At 40.1% G+C, this 12,164-nt stretch overlaps 1 protein-coding gene across 13 annotated transcripts in view; it reads right to left on the bottom strand.

Annotated features, from left to right (window-relative positions):
- The window catches only part of diaph2 (diaphanous-related formin 2), a 323,897-nt gene that overhangs the window by 53,080 nt on the left and 258,653 nt on the right, over positions 1-12,164 (bottom strand). For 12 of the 13 annotated variants that reach the window (XM_069531062.1, XM_069531060.1, XM_069531059.1 and 9 more), the window contains 2 exons: positions 9,174-9,338; positions 2,844-2,979 (listed from right to left, as the gene is read on the bottom strand). In XM_069531062.1, coding sequence (XP_069387163.1) covers positions 2,844-2,979; positions 9,174-9,338 — 301 coding nt within the window. Of the gene's footprint in view, positions 1-2,843; positions 2,980-8,088; positions 8,679-9,173; positions 9,339-12,164 lie in introns of those variants that run through there. The other variant, XM_020083271.2, reaches the window with a different exon arrangement.

Below are 12,164 nucleotides of genomic sequence, written 5' to 3' on the forward strand. Positions count from 1 at the left end.
GGTTTATTCTACTGTGTTAGCTGTTTTTTTCCAGTGAAGTAAAGCAATTTTGTAAATGTTGAACATCTGGTCAGTTCAAGAGACTATGGAAAATCCACTTAGAGCAAATTAAAACAAATGGAGTGACTCGGTAATGATTTCATAAGCAATTAGGATTTCTAATACTTCACAAGGAAAACACGTTTAGCTCTCCACTTGTCTCATCTATCAATCATACTTGTTGAATAAGTGGGTATGTCAGATAGTATAATCTCAGGTTTTATCAACTGGGAAAGAGGGGAAATGGTTTTATTTTTCAGTTTCCTAAAAGCATTTGTCCATTTCCCCTCCCCCACCGTGGTGCCGTCCTGGAAAATGCTAAATGAATTAAACTCTCATTAAATATGCATTTCATTGTTAATCATTTGCAAGTGAAGAGGATTAGGTCACAATTTGTGAGATGACGAAAAAAAATCACAAATCTGAAAAATAGCCCCTTGAAACTGCATTAAAACCAATAGTATGATCCACCTAAAAGTCTTTTAAGCAATAAAATTACTAAATCAGTTAATCCATAAAACAGATAAGATACTGACCCGTACATAATTCTCTTAAAACAATGACCGTATGTTGTCTCCATCTGCTCATTCTAATGGAATTGTAAACACAAAAATACTTAATTCAGGTCAGCAATTCATTACATCCATCCCTCCACCTATTCACTGATCCAAAACGCCAGAATGGATGAAGGAATTAAACAAGCCTCTTTGTCCAGTAAGCTATCTGACTTTTCAGCCTTCACAGAGAACATGTTGATGCTCAGCATGAAATATAGATTAGCAAAGTCCCCTCAAATAACTAACTACTCAAAATATATGAAGCACATATAACCGTACAAAAGCATGGGAGGACAGAGCCAAGACTCTCAAGCCAAAGCTGTCTGGAGAGGAGCAGAAACAAAGGAATCCTTCCACCAACTAATATCAGTAAAAATCCATGTCTGCCTATGCTAAATCAAAATATACAAATGATTAAATATGCTCTATGTATAGGGAACACTTTTAAAGGAATTTAATTAAATGAATAAAGTGCATTTCCTAATAATTAGCTCATGAATTCTTGCAGTGAGTGACCTTGACCCACTAAAATCTACTCAATTCATTCACTTAAGTCCAAGTGAATGCTTTTCCAAATTTAAAGAAATAACAGTAAGTGAAATTACTGAGGAATTCCCTCAGGCGATGGTTGTTGTTGCTGCTGAGGCATAATAAAGATATGCAACAAAAGAAAACACTGAATATCCTGCTAAGTGTGTTCCAACCAAACAGCTTAAAGAGAAACTGAGCAAGAACACGAGCAGAACAACAAGCTGCTGTAACCTCCAACCTCCTCCTGGCCCAAGATCAGCTTTCCATTCACAGCATCCAATTAAAGAGCTTTTTTTGATTTCACTTTCTCCGATTGCATTTCACATAGAGACAATTTAGTACACAAAAAAGGAATTATTCAATGAAAATGTTTTGTCAGGTAAGAAGCATCCTGGGTTTAAATTGGTGTATCATAACTGCCAAGGTCATTGTGATCGCGACAGTCCAACAAGCTAATAGTTGGTAGGAGGACAATCCCCACTATCTCTAAAGCTGCAGGCAACGTTGCCCATGTCGCCCTCATGTTTTATTCATACAAGTCATATTATGGCATTCAGAAACTGAGATCAAAATCTGCTCTGGCAGAAATATTTAATATCATACCTACTTCTCTACCCTTCTCCATCTGGTTAGCCAGAATGAGAGAGAGGGTTAGACAGCCTCCTTCAGCTCAGCAATGTTGGATTATTAAAAGTGAAGCTTTCAAAGAGGTCACTGCTCATGGAAGAAAAGAAAAAAATGTAGCATGCATCAATTATCTTGGAGAGTTTGTGGCATACTGAGCACTGTCTTGTCACATTTCCCAATGTGGCTGAGCTACAGAGAGGTCCTTGGCTGGTGCTGACATTTAGAAGCTGGTGAATTGTGAAAATCCCATTCTGTTTGTCAAAAAAATGGACAAAAGACCACAATGACTGCTTGCAAAGCCCCTTCAGGCTTGAAATTCCTTCTCAATGTCATTGGCATAACTAGACACAGGCACCCAGCTCTGTTGCTCTAATTTTTCATGTCTGGACAACTGCAACTTACACTGATCAATACACAGTGTACTGGTATCGCTACAGGACAAAAGAGCAATTCCAATGATTCACTTCAATAAATATAGCTCACTGCCTGCAAACTTCTCAGACGGAGGAATGACCATGTTGTCTTGCATTACTCGCAAATGACCAGAGAAAAAGTAACAACAGCATGACTGTGTTGGAAGTGTAATGTACAGAGCCACTTTCAGCTTTAGTTGTAAAAGCAGAACTCAGCTACCTGTCCTTACGTGTGACCTACATAGTGTGCTCCTGCCACTTGTACGAGAGCTCAAACAGAGCATTTACATTTATTCATCACTACATTCCTATACCTGGTACTACTGCTGAGTTATACCATTGTTCTAAAAAAACGTTCAATGTTTCGGAAGACTGGTACTGCAGAGAATGTTTCTGTCCATGTGAGCAAATGCACCATGGAAAAAACAAGCTAAAAGTAGCATAATCTGCCTGTTGTTTGGAAGCATTGTATTGGCTGAGGAGGTAAATATAACATTCCTTCACAGCTGAAAAAGACAACTCCCCCCACTTGCTATGCATTATCCTCTTCCCTCTGAGTTCATATCTGTGTGAAGCACAATTCCATGAAACCCCCTCCATCTTCCTGTTCTCCTCCTTACTCCCCACCTGCCTCCCCGTCTCTGTCTCTGTGGTGGCACAGGGAGAAGTGGCATACCTTTGTTCATGTCAATCAGCTGCTTCTTCTTCTGCTGGCGCTCCTGCTTCTCGCGCTCCGCTTTCTCCTTCGCCAGCTTGGCTCTCTTGATCTTCTCCTCCATCTCCCTCTTCTTGTGGTTCTCCTTCACTGCTTCCTGATGAGGCACACACACACGCACAGACATGGACAAAGGCACACAGACAGATAAAATCAAAATTTGGCTGCTTTTTAGTGTCTCTGCTACTGTATTGTAGTATTCAGAAACGGTGCCATCAGCAAATTCTAATTCAGAGAGGGGTTTGATCGCTGCTGGAATAAACAATATATATATATATATATATATACACACAAACATGTACCATGCAAGTATATTCCCTGACAATATGGGAGTGACAGCATGAAAAAAGAAAACTGTAGCAGTGCCAGTCTCTGAGGAGAGAGAAAGAGATACCATCCTCCTCCTCTTTCGTGACCGGCTGAAATGTCAGGGAGGAGTCAGAAAAAGAGAGATAATCAACCGCACAGATACAGCCTTTACAAACGTGTCAGTTTGTTCTTGTGCCAACAGAGAGGATAATTCAACCATGACCTTTGGAGAAAACAAAATGTGTTCTCATTCAGGCCTGTGGTGCAGCCCTTGACAGGACCCATCATAGGTGTTAGTGTTAAGACTGTGTGAGAGGTCATACTCCACGTGTACACATGCATATGAGCCTGAGCGCCTATGCTGGAGTCCTGGGCATCTTTGTGCTTGTGCTCTTATGTATGCATATGTGCCCGCGTGTGTGTCAGTAAGTGAAGGCACGGCCCCATCTGTGCACTGATATAATAAGTGGTGACAGTAGGCCCCCCATCAAATGCCCCTGTGGTCCTGACGTGTGTGTCATGTTGGCAGCTAAGACTGAAGGATTACGGGGATTGTGGGGAAGGAACAAGGAAAGAGCAGCTCATCATGCCAGTCAATAGTAGAGCTTTGCTCCATGTCCAAGGACAGAAGCCCTCATTGTCAGTGTCTCTTTGTTGGATGACAAGGGCAATGAGAGAAGGAGATGGAGAGGCAGAGAGGGAGGTAATGGAGAAGTCAAGTGAGGGCGATAGACAGAAACATAGAGAGTGAAAACTACATGAGAAGAGTGAGTGTGTTTTGATGTTATGTGCATTATGAAAACATAAGAGGAGATATTTGCTTTGTCAGCTGCTACAAGTCTGTGGAAACACTGAGAAATCAATTGATATATACATCATATAGATTATGACTATGTGCGCTTGGCTGCAGTTTTGACTGAGAGTGGATGAGAGCTGTGGTAGATGTTCAGTAATGAAAGAGTTAACTTGGGCAATTTGTTGATGTGATGGGCAGCACTGGCAGCATGAATCAAATTGATTTCTGTCCTCTGACAGCATTCAATTCATTTTAGACGTAATATCGCTGCATTGCTCAGCATCTACAGCACAAGTTGGAAGATAAATTATGCAGAGTACGAATAAAATCCTGCCGGCAAAACTTATTTTAAACAAACAACTAATTTTTACTGTAAACATGATTATGCAACATAATTATGTTGCTCATAATCAAACAGCACCACAAACAAATATGCTTTTACTGATCTTATTTTTTTCGCGCTGTTTTGCCGATGGCAGGTTTTATTTTCTTGGTACCTCTGCACATTGTAGCTGGACATACCAGATGTGTTTGAAATATAATGTCTTCAAACCTCATTATATTACGAGGAAAAAGCTTGAATATGCTCAAATATTTACTATGAAATCCAAAAATGTTGTAAAACATGTTGAAGGAATTGGATGCATCTTGTTTTGTACTTTCATCTACTTCCAATTAAAGAAAATATTCACTCTATGATTTGTGACCATAGTAACGAGTTATTTCTGGCCTTCACATGTGTTGAAGAAAACCTTGATATTTTTGTAAATGGTAAACAATGTTGAAGTGTATAATAGGCATCTAATCATCCTGGGAGTAACACCTTGGTCTAGCCAGAACCTGGAATTGAATTATATACAAAATAAAATACTGCACAAGAAATCTAATGAATTGTATGTGTTTGAAAAATACATCTTAATGAGAGTATTGTAAGGTACCATTTTTGTTGCAAATCACATAATCAAATATGTTCAAAAAATAAACAAGTTGTCGAAGCAGATAAAGACATGAAGGTTTAGAAAAGAGGAAAAATTAAACATAGTGCAATTAATTTGAAGGTAATTAGGAATAGTAAGACCTATTGTAAATGTAGCACAGGAGGTTAGAGGGTTCTTATCCACCATGATCCTTAAATAAAACAAATCCTACTGTCAAGGGGGTATATGCTCATGACTGCCTCTGTGCCCTGAGCCCCTCTGCTGAAAGCTGTGGTGCTGATATGCATGTTGCTCAGGGACGTATGTCAATTCAGCGTATGATTCTCAGAGAGACCAAAACAAAATGTGTGGTTTTGCATAATAGCACCTTTTTACCAGGTTGGTTTGTCAACAACACAAACCCATTCTGTGAAGTAGCTCATTCTTGCTTTCAGGCGTATAGAGGCCATGAGACAAAGTGAGTGTATGTCACACTCTAGGCCTCCGCTGCGTATAAGATGGAGATTATAAGTACTCCTCTATCTATACTTGGCCAGAAAACAGAATGCTTTGCAGCCCACAGGTCTAATCTACCAACAAGGGCCATGCTGCATTTTCTCCTCCAGGTCTGTTCTTTCAATAATTCATGAAATGTGTTTGCTGTTCTTCCTTGACCCTGCACAACACAATACATCTCCCACAGCATGGCACCCCCTCCCATGCATACGAGCCTTCCAATGGAATGAGGGAGCAATGAGTATTTCTAACTGCTCGGTTGCACCAGTGATCTCACGCAGAGAGTGTCACTGCTATATCTCATTTCAATTTTACAAACACTACAGCGCCGAGGCTTTAAGCAGCAAATGTGTTTATTAGCCATCTGTTACACTGTGTGCCAGAATGTTGGGGGGAAGCGGCTTCAGGAAGTTATAAGTTACAGATTGTGCGACTTCTGCTCTGTAGTATGGATGTATTTCCATATTGATGATCTGGTGAGACAGTTTCAGTGACCGTGTCATGACAGTGTTACTTAAATTACTGAGAAAACATGACATTGATTGAGAAAGACGGTGACGAGAGCGGCACTGTCAGAGCATCATCTTCAGCATGATCAGCATTATTTGTCATATTGTGAAGGAATTAGCAAACTTCGAAAACAAATGGGCTCAAAAGTGGACAAATGCACCCACCAATACACAAATCATCACTTCAAACTCTCAGATACATTATCTTGCTACTTTTAGAACCTGATCTGCATCTTTTCCTGTTAGAAAGTCACTAAATCAACCAGGAAGAGTGTTAGCTCATCCCAGCCCATCTGCTGCGCTTTGATAACTCATTAATGGGAAAATCCTAATCCCCCGTGCTCCTGGTCAGGATTACACATACAGACCCTGCGATTGCATTTCACTCATACTCTATTTCAGAATATGGCAGCAGCATTAAATTAACAAATTGCTGGACTCTTCGAATACTGACTCCATGTGCTGAAATCAAATAATATTTCATTGGCCAAAGGGAAAAAAGAACAGAATAGGATGGGAGTGAGGGAGAGAAAGAGAATGAAACAGAAGTAAAAGAGAGTAAATGGATTCCCTTATCAGTTACATTCAGTTCTGTGAGGACTGTCCGTCAGTGCGTTTACTCAAATGCCTCATGTCGGTCGGGTGCATTAAGCCCTAGCTTTTTAGCAAAAGCAATTTAGGGTGACTGTATTGCATTGGAATTCTTTAATACTGCAGATGCTTTGTGCTGTGAATGCATTACACAGGGCAATGCAACATAGATGGAAGTTAGCAGAGATGTTTCAACTGAGTCGAACAACTCAATGTCTCAATATTGAAATAAAAGTCGTGGGCAGAATAATTATATCAAGAAGTTAAACACAGGCCTCATCTTAAATTATTAACTGACATGAAGTCATTGTGTTCATTTGATTTGCCATTTGGAACAAATCAGTAATGGTTGATGTAGGCCGACTTTGTCAAAGATGAATAACTAGCAGACATCTCTCCAAAATCCGCTCACTGACAGGAAAAAGCAAGGGAGGAGGTTTTCGTGGTGCTGTAAGATGCTAGCTCAGTTGTTTTTTTCAGGGTAAGAAAATAAAAGCAACCATTGATTCCTCATGCTCTGCAAGCAGATGGGATTAGCCTTTCTGTCAGCACAGCTGAAGAGCCAAAAACTATAAATAATATCTGAAGAGTGTTGTGATTAAAGGATTGTTTTTATATGAATACATTAACTTATAACCACCAACACCCCCTCCCTCATCTCACCCACACCACAACACCTTATCCCACTCACTTTCCTCCACTCATCCATAGCAAGAAAGTTTAAATCAGTAATAAAATATTCATATGCAGCTATTTGCTTGAGAGAATAATTTATTTTCTTGGGTGGATGCCTCTTTTAGAGATATGCATCTGTGGAATCCTTGAGGGAGCATTGTGTTGTGTGCTGGTGCTCTTTGATCAGTGGGAATGAGAAGTTGGTTTGAGATGGGGATCAGGGCAAAGACAGGAGAAGGATTCAGACAAGGGGACTTTGCCATTCAGGTTAATGAGTTGTGAACCCTGAGGGGTTGCTCTCAGGGTTCACAACTGGACACCATGTCATCATCCTGGAACTGGGAGTTCTGGGGGTTGCCACTGGGGATGGGTAACGGCAGAAAGGCAGAGACACTTGTCTAACAGACTTGTGTTTAAGGTTGATATGTGAAAATTATCTTTTCTCAGCCTTACTGAAAATAATTTTAAAATAATGGCTGTAAAGTAAAATACAGTTCCATCTACTTTTCCAGGTCCTCTCATAATGAGCTAATGAAAGTGTGGTTAACAGGTTAAGCAGCTTGCCCAAACCTCTTTTATCAGTAAGACACTAGAATTAAACATTATCTCCTTTTCAGCACCCCCCCCCCCCCCCCCCCCCCCCCCCCTTCAAGCACTATATTCTAATCTGTTTCAAAACTTCTTAAGCATCTTTTTTCTTCCAGCACCCATATCAGAGTTAGACGTTTCTTAATCAGTTGGAGGTTATACATGAAGTTATAAGGTATGTTGCAAGTTTAAGCATCTGACCCTCATTGCACTCAGATCAATGTGATCAAGAATGAAGTTGGATTTGCATGTGATCAAATATTCAGATTTAAAACACGTCAGATACATATATTGGTGGGAAATAGGTGCTTGTGTTTAAATCCCCTGAATGCTGTGTGTGAAAATATCTTTAAATAAAAACAACTTTAAATACCTCTGAATCTTTTTATTTTTGAAAAATATTTAAAAAGACCGATATTCATAACCACACAGAATGTGATGGTATGAAAGAAAGTCTTCTGTAACGAAAAAAGGTTATGTCAGTGATTCTGAAATAAAAAAACATCTCTGGCAGACACAGTGGCATTGTGACCTACTAAAAGAAAACATATGGAGGGAAGTTGCACAGTAGGTGAGCACAGGGATATTCTTGAGAACAAAAAAGGAAAAAGATGTCAGGGCTAACCAAGGGAATTTAAAGAACACAATAAATGGTCAGAAAACATGGTTTACTTTCTCAAGCCTAAAACTTTCTGGTATTTGTAGAAGAGTAGAGTAAAATCCCCCTCAGAACCAGAACCAGATTCTCAGATGGACTACAATTGTACAATGTCCTCTGTGGCTCTGGAGGAGCTTGGGCTGAATCTGAGTAAATAATCATCAGTAAATTCAGTGTCATCGTGATGTCAGTGGAGTTGTTTTGTCCTGGGGAAACATTATCGTAACTGGAGAGAGCCTGAGTGAGGAACAGAGTGAGCATTAAAGATGCAGACTTTTTTTTGTATCACACAAAGAGGGTTTATGAATATGATATTGCATTGCATTATGGGAAGTAAAGGATCAAGAATTTTTATAACATGACTGATAATTTGAACCAAAAAACATGGCATCTTGAAATATGTGACCCCCAAGTTCATGGAAGCTTAAAACCAAGTGTGTTACCACTTGAATTATAACATTAACATAAATGTAACCCCCACAGCACCCCTTCTGCAATGCTTACATATTTTCACCATCTGTCAGGACCTGCTGAAAGTGTAATAAAAATGCATGCATGTGTAACACATAGATTCTGTTCTCATTTCATTGACGCCTTTTCTGTGTCAAAGTGAAAGTGTGTGTGAAAGCAAGTGCATGTGTGGGTGTTGGCTTCTGTTTGTCTGTGTGTGTCTGTTTTGAAGCAACAGAAAACATGGGACTCTTCATGCACATGTAAACAACGCGTACTTACCATGAAGAGTATGATGAAGTTGGCCAGTTCTCCGAAGAAATCTTCCAGGCTGACTGAGTGAGGGTCAAAGGCAAAAAAGTTGCCGATGCTCTCGTAGAGCTTCTGCATGTTCTTATGCATAGTGGAAAGCTTTTCATACTGCTCCCGGGCATGCTTGCAGAAGCCGTGAGAAGGAGAGAGTCAAGGAAAATGGACAGAGGAGAAATCATGTCTAAAACAAATGAAAAAAAAAAATTCTATAAAATCTTCTTTTCACAACTATGTTCATCTGTGAATAAAAAAACAAGCCACCCTGAGAAATGATGATTTCAGATTATTTACAGCCTTTAAAGAGCCCACCTATGTCAAGGTCAGCAAAACAAAGAGCTGGATAAAGAAGGGTCAGAGACAATCTAATGTGCCATTACAATAACCTCTCCATCTCACTCTGGAGCCAATAGCACGGTGAGCTAATAGGTGCAGCCCTGGAGTAATGGAAAGGTGTTTTGTAGTCAGCAGCATGACACAGATGGTTGCTGGAAAAGCTGATTGCAGTCATTGTTCTATTGTTTCTTCCAACAACAGTGGGGTCAGGTTGTTTTGAACCTCACAGCTCACGTCGCACTATGTAATTTACTGAACAGGCGGAGCACTTTTCTCCTGGTGAATGGCTATTGACAGCCGGCATCAGTTAAGCATTATCACAGCAGCCACTGACCTCATGAAGACTGCTCTTGGAGACTCCAAGACTCACACGCCCTGACTGGGATGTGGACGACACAACTTAGCACACACAGGCATCAGCTTGTACATACATGCATGTACATGCTTGAAAGCACAGATGAGCATGGGGCGAGAAGAACAACCTGCGGTTTAAACTCCATAATAGTTTCAATGCATCAGCGATGGTGTCCAGCCCCTGCTGTGTCTTCAATCATTTTCATCTTCCTTCTTAAGAAGCAATAATATCGACAATGGCTCAACGCTCATGACTGTGATGAGAAATGATGAGTAAAGCTTTATTTTTCTATTGGATAAGATAACACTGTGACAACATCTCTAAAAATAGGTCTAACTGAACAACAAATAGTCAGATGATCCGACATATTGAAAACTAGCACAAGTAAAACAAATGTTGATTCCTGCATTAAAACTAAATGAAAGTTAGTTTGTCTCCTCTGTTCAAATTAATAATTTGAGTAAAAACACTTTCCGAAGTGTATAAGGCTGTTGAGCAAAGGGTTTAGCGTGGCCATAATGCTTGAAGATAAATGTATAATACTAACGATCTTCTATAAAAACAAGGATTTATTCTTTTGTCAGATTAAATGTGCATCACTGTTGTTTTGAAAGCCTTTCAATTTAAATCTGATAAATTCTGTACTGTCAAACAACATATTAAAGGAATAATTGAGACTGTATTTTGCTTCTTTATGTTATAGGCAGAAGCTTCTTGTTCCCTGTGTCATGGGTACAATTATAGGCAATTAGTGCTCATGTGCAGTCGCCTTGGCCAGTGATTGTCAGGGTTGAACAGTTATGAAGATATTTCTGTTTGTGAGCAATCTGCCATTGTTATGTGGATGCCAGTTTTTCTACAATACCCTTTATTTATTTATATTTTCTTTTATCTGGCTGAACTTCTGCAGTGAGGTCCTGGTATTGTTCTGGGTCCTTTCCCATGCAATGAACTTCTGTGTGGATATAAATACAATATTCAAATCTGCCCGTGAAGTATATGTACATGTGCACTTAAAAATGCTCATATATAAGTGTGTATTGTAGAAAGGCACAAGAGTAGCAGAGAGGTGAATATAAACTACTAGGATTGGATAACGTCCCTACAAGCCAGCGTTAACAAGACAGCAGTGATGGCACAGCCCACGATAGGAGTAAGCCCACACATGGGCCGATGGATGGACTCATCCTTCTGTCTTTCCTCTTCCTCGTCTCATTCTCCTTGTCTGCCCAGACCTGATTTATCTTCCTTGCTTCTGTCAGACTGTCTTTATCTCTTCTTTTGTCCCGACCCCCTCCAACTCCACTTCTGAGAGAAAACTCAGGGACTCAACAGATAGATGTAAAAGTACAACTTTGTAAAGTAAGATGTCTTTGTCAACTACTGACAGAGGTGTACTGTGTAGATATTGTATTTCTGTAGTAAAGACTTCCCTTAGTACTCCATCCAAACATTGGAATGAAGTTTGTGTTGATTGTCACCCTGAGCTTCATTTAACTGGACCCTTTCCACAATTTCTCATAGGTCAGAATGGAAAATTGGTTGAAAATCATAAATATTCAGCACGCTAATGTGAAAACATGGTGCAGCAACAGATTAATCCAAAAGGCAAGAATAGAATCAATGTGTCAATTAGGAGCAGAAGACACATTGATATTATTCAGCAGCGGCACGGTAATGTGTGTTAACAGCATTTACATGGATGATTGATTCTGGGCCTCAGCGTAGTCCACGCTGCCTTTAGCTCAGGAAACGTTTGGGTCAAAGCCGTTGGCTCCCTGGCAGAATGATAGTCTAAAAACATTAAAGCAGTGGTTCCTTTTGGTGGTTGTTGTGGCTTGTGGCTCTCCGTGTTTCTCGTTCTCTATTTCTCTCCCTCACATACACTCAAATACACACACATGCACGTGCACGATTGTAGAAGTGTCCTGCTGGGGACTGGACCGAGGCTGGCTGGGCTTTTGCTCCTTGTATTTCCACATCAAAGACATGTCATATTGATGGAGCCTGATGCACACTATCCTGCAGCAACACAACCGGTATGGTTGAGGCCCCATCAAACACACTCACAGATATAGAGTGAACAGGCACAGGCACACACAAATGTGCTCATACTTGTACAAGCACGCACACACACAGAGATAGATGTATAGATATATTGATATACTGCAACACAACCACTACCTGTTACTTTTTTCTTTTTTTCTTTTCTTTTTTCTGCCTTAGTAGCCTTAACTGTCTCTCCCTCTCCAAAGATAAATCTTGTTCTATTT

The sequence above is a fragment of the Paralichthys olivaceus genome, chromosome 9 (assembly GCF_024713975.1).
Source record: "Paralichthys olivaceus isolate ysfri-2021 chromosome 9, ASM2471397v2, whole genome shotgun sequence".
Lineage (NCBI taxonomy): Eukaryota > Metazoa > Chordata > Actinopteri > Pleuronectiformes > Paralichthyidae > Paralichthys > Paralichthys olivaceus.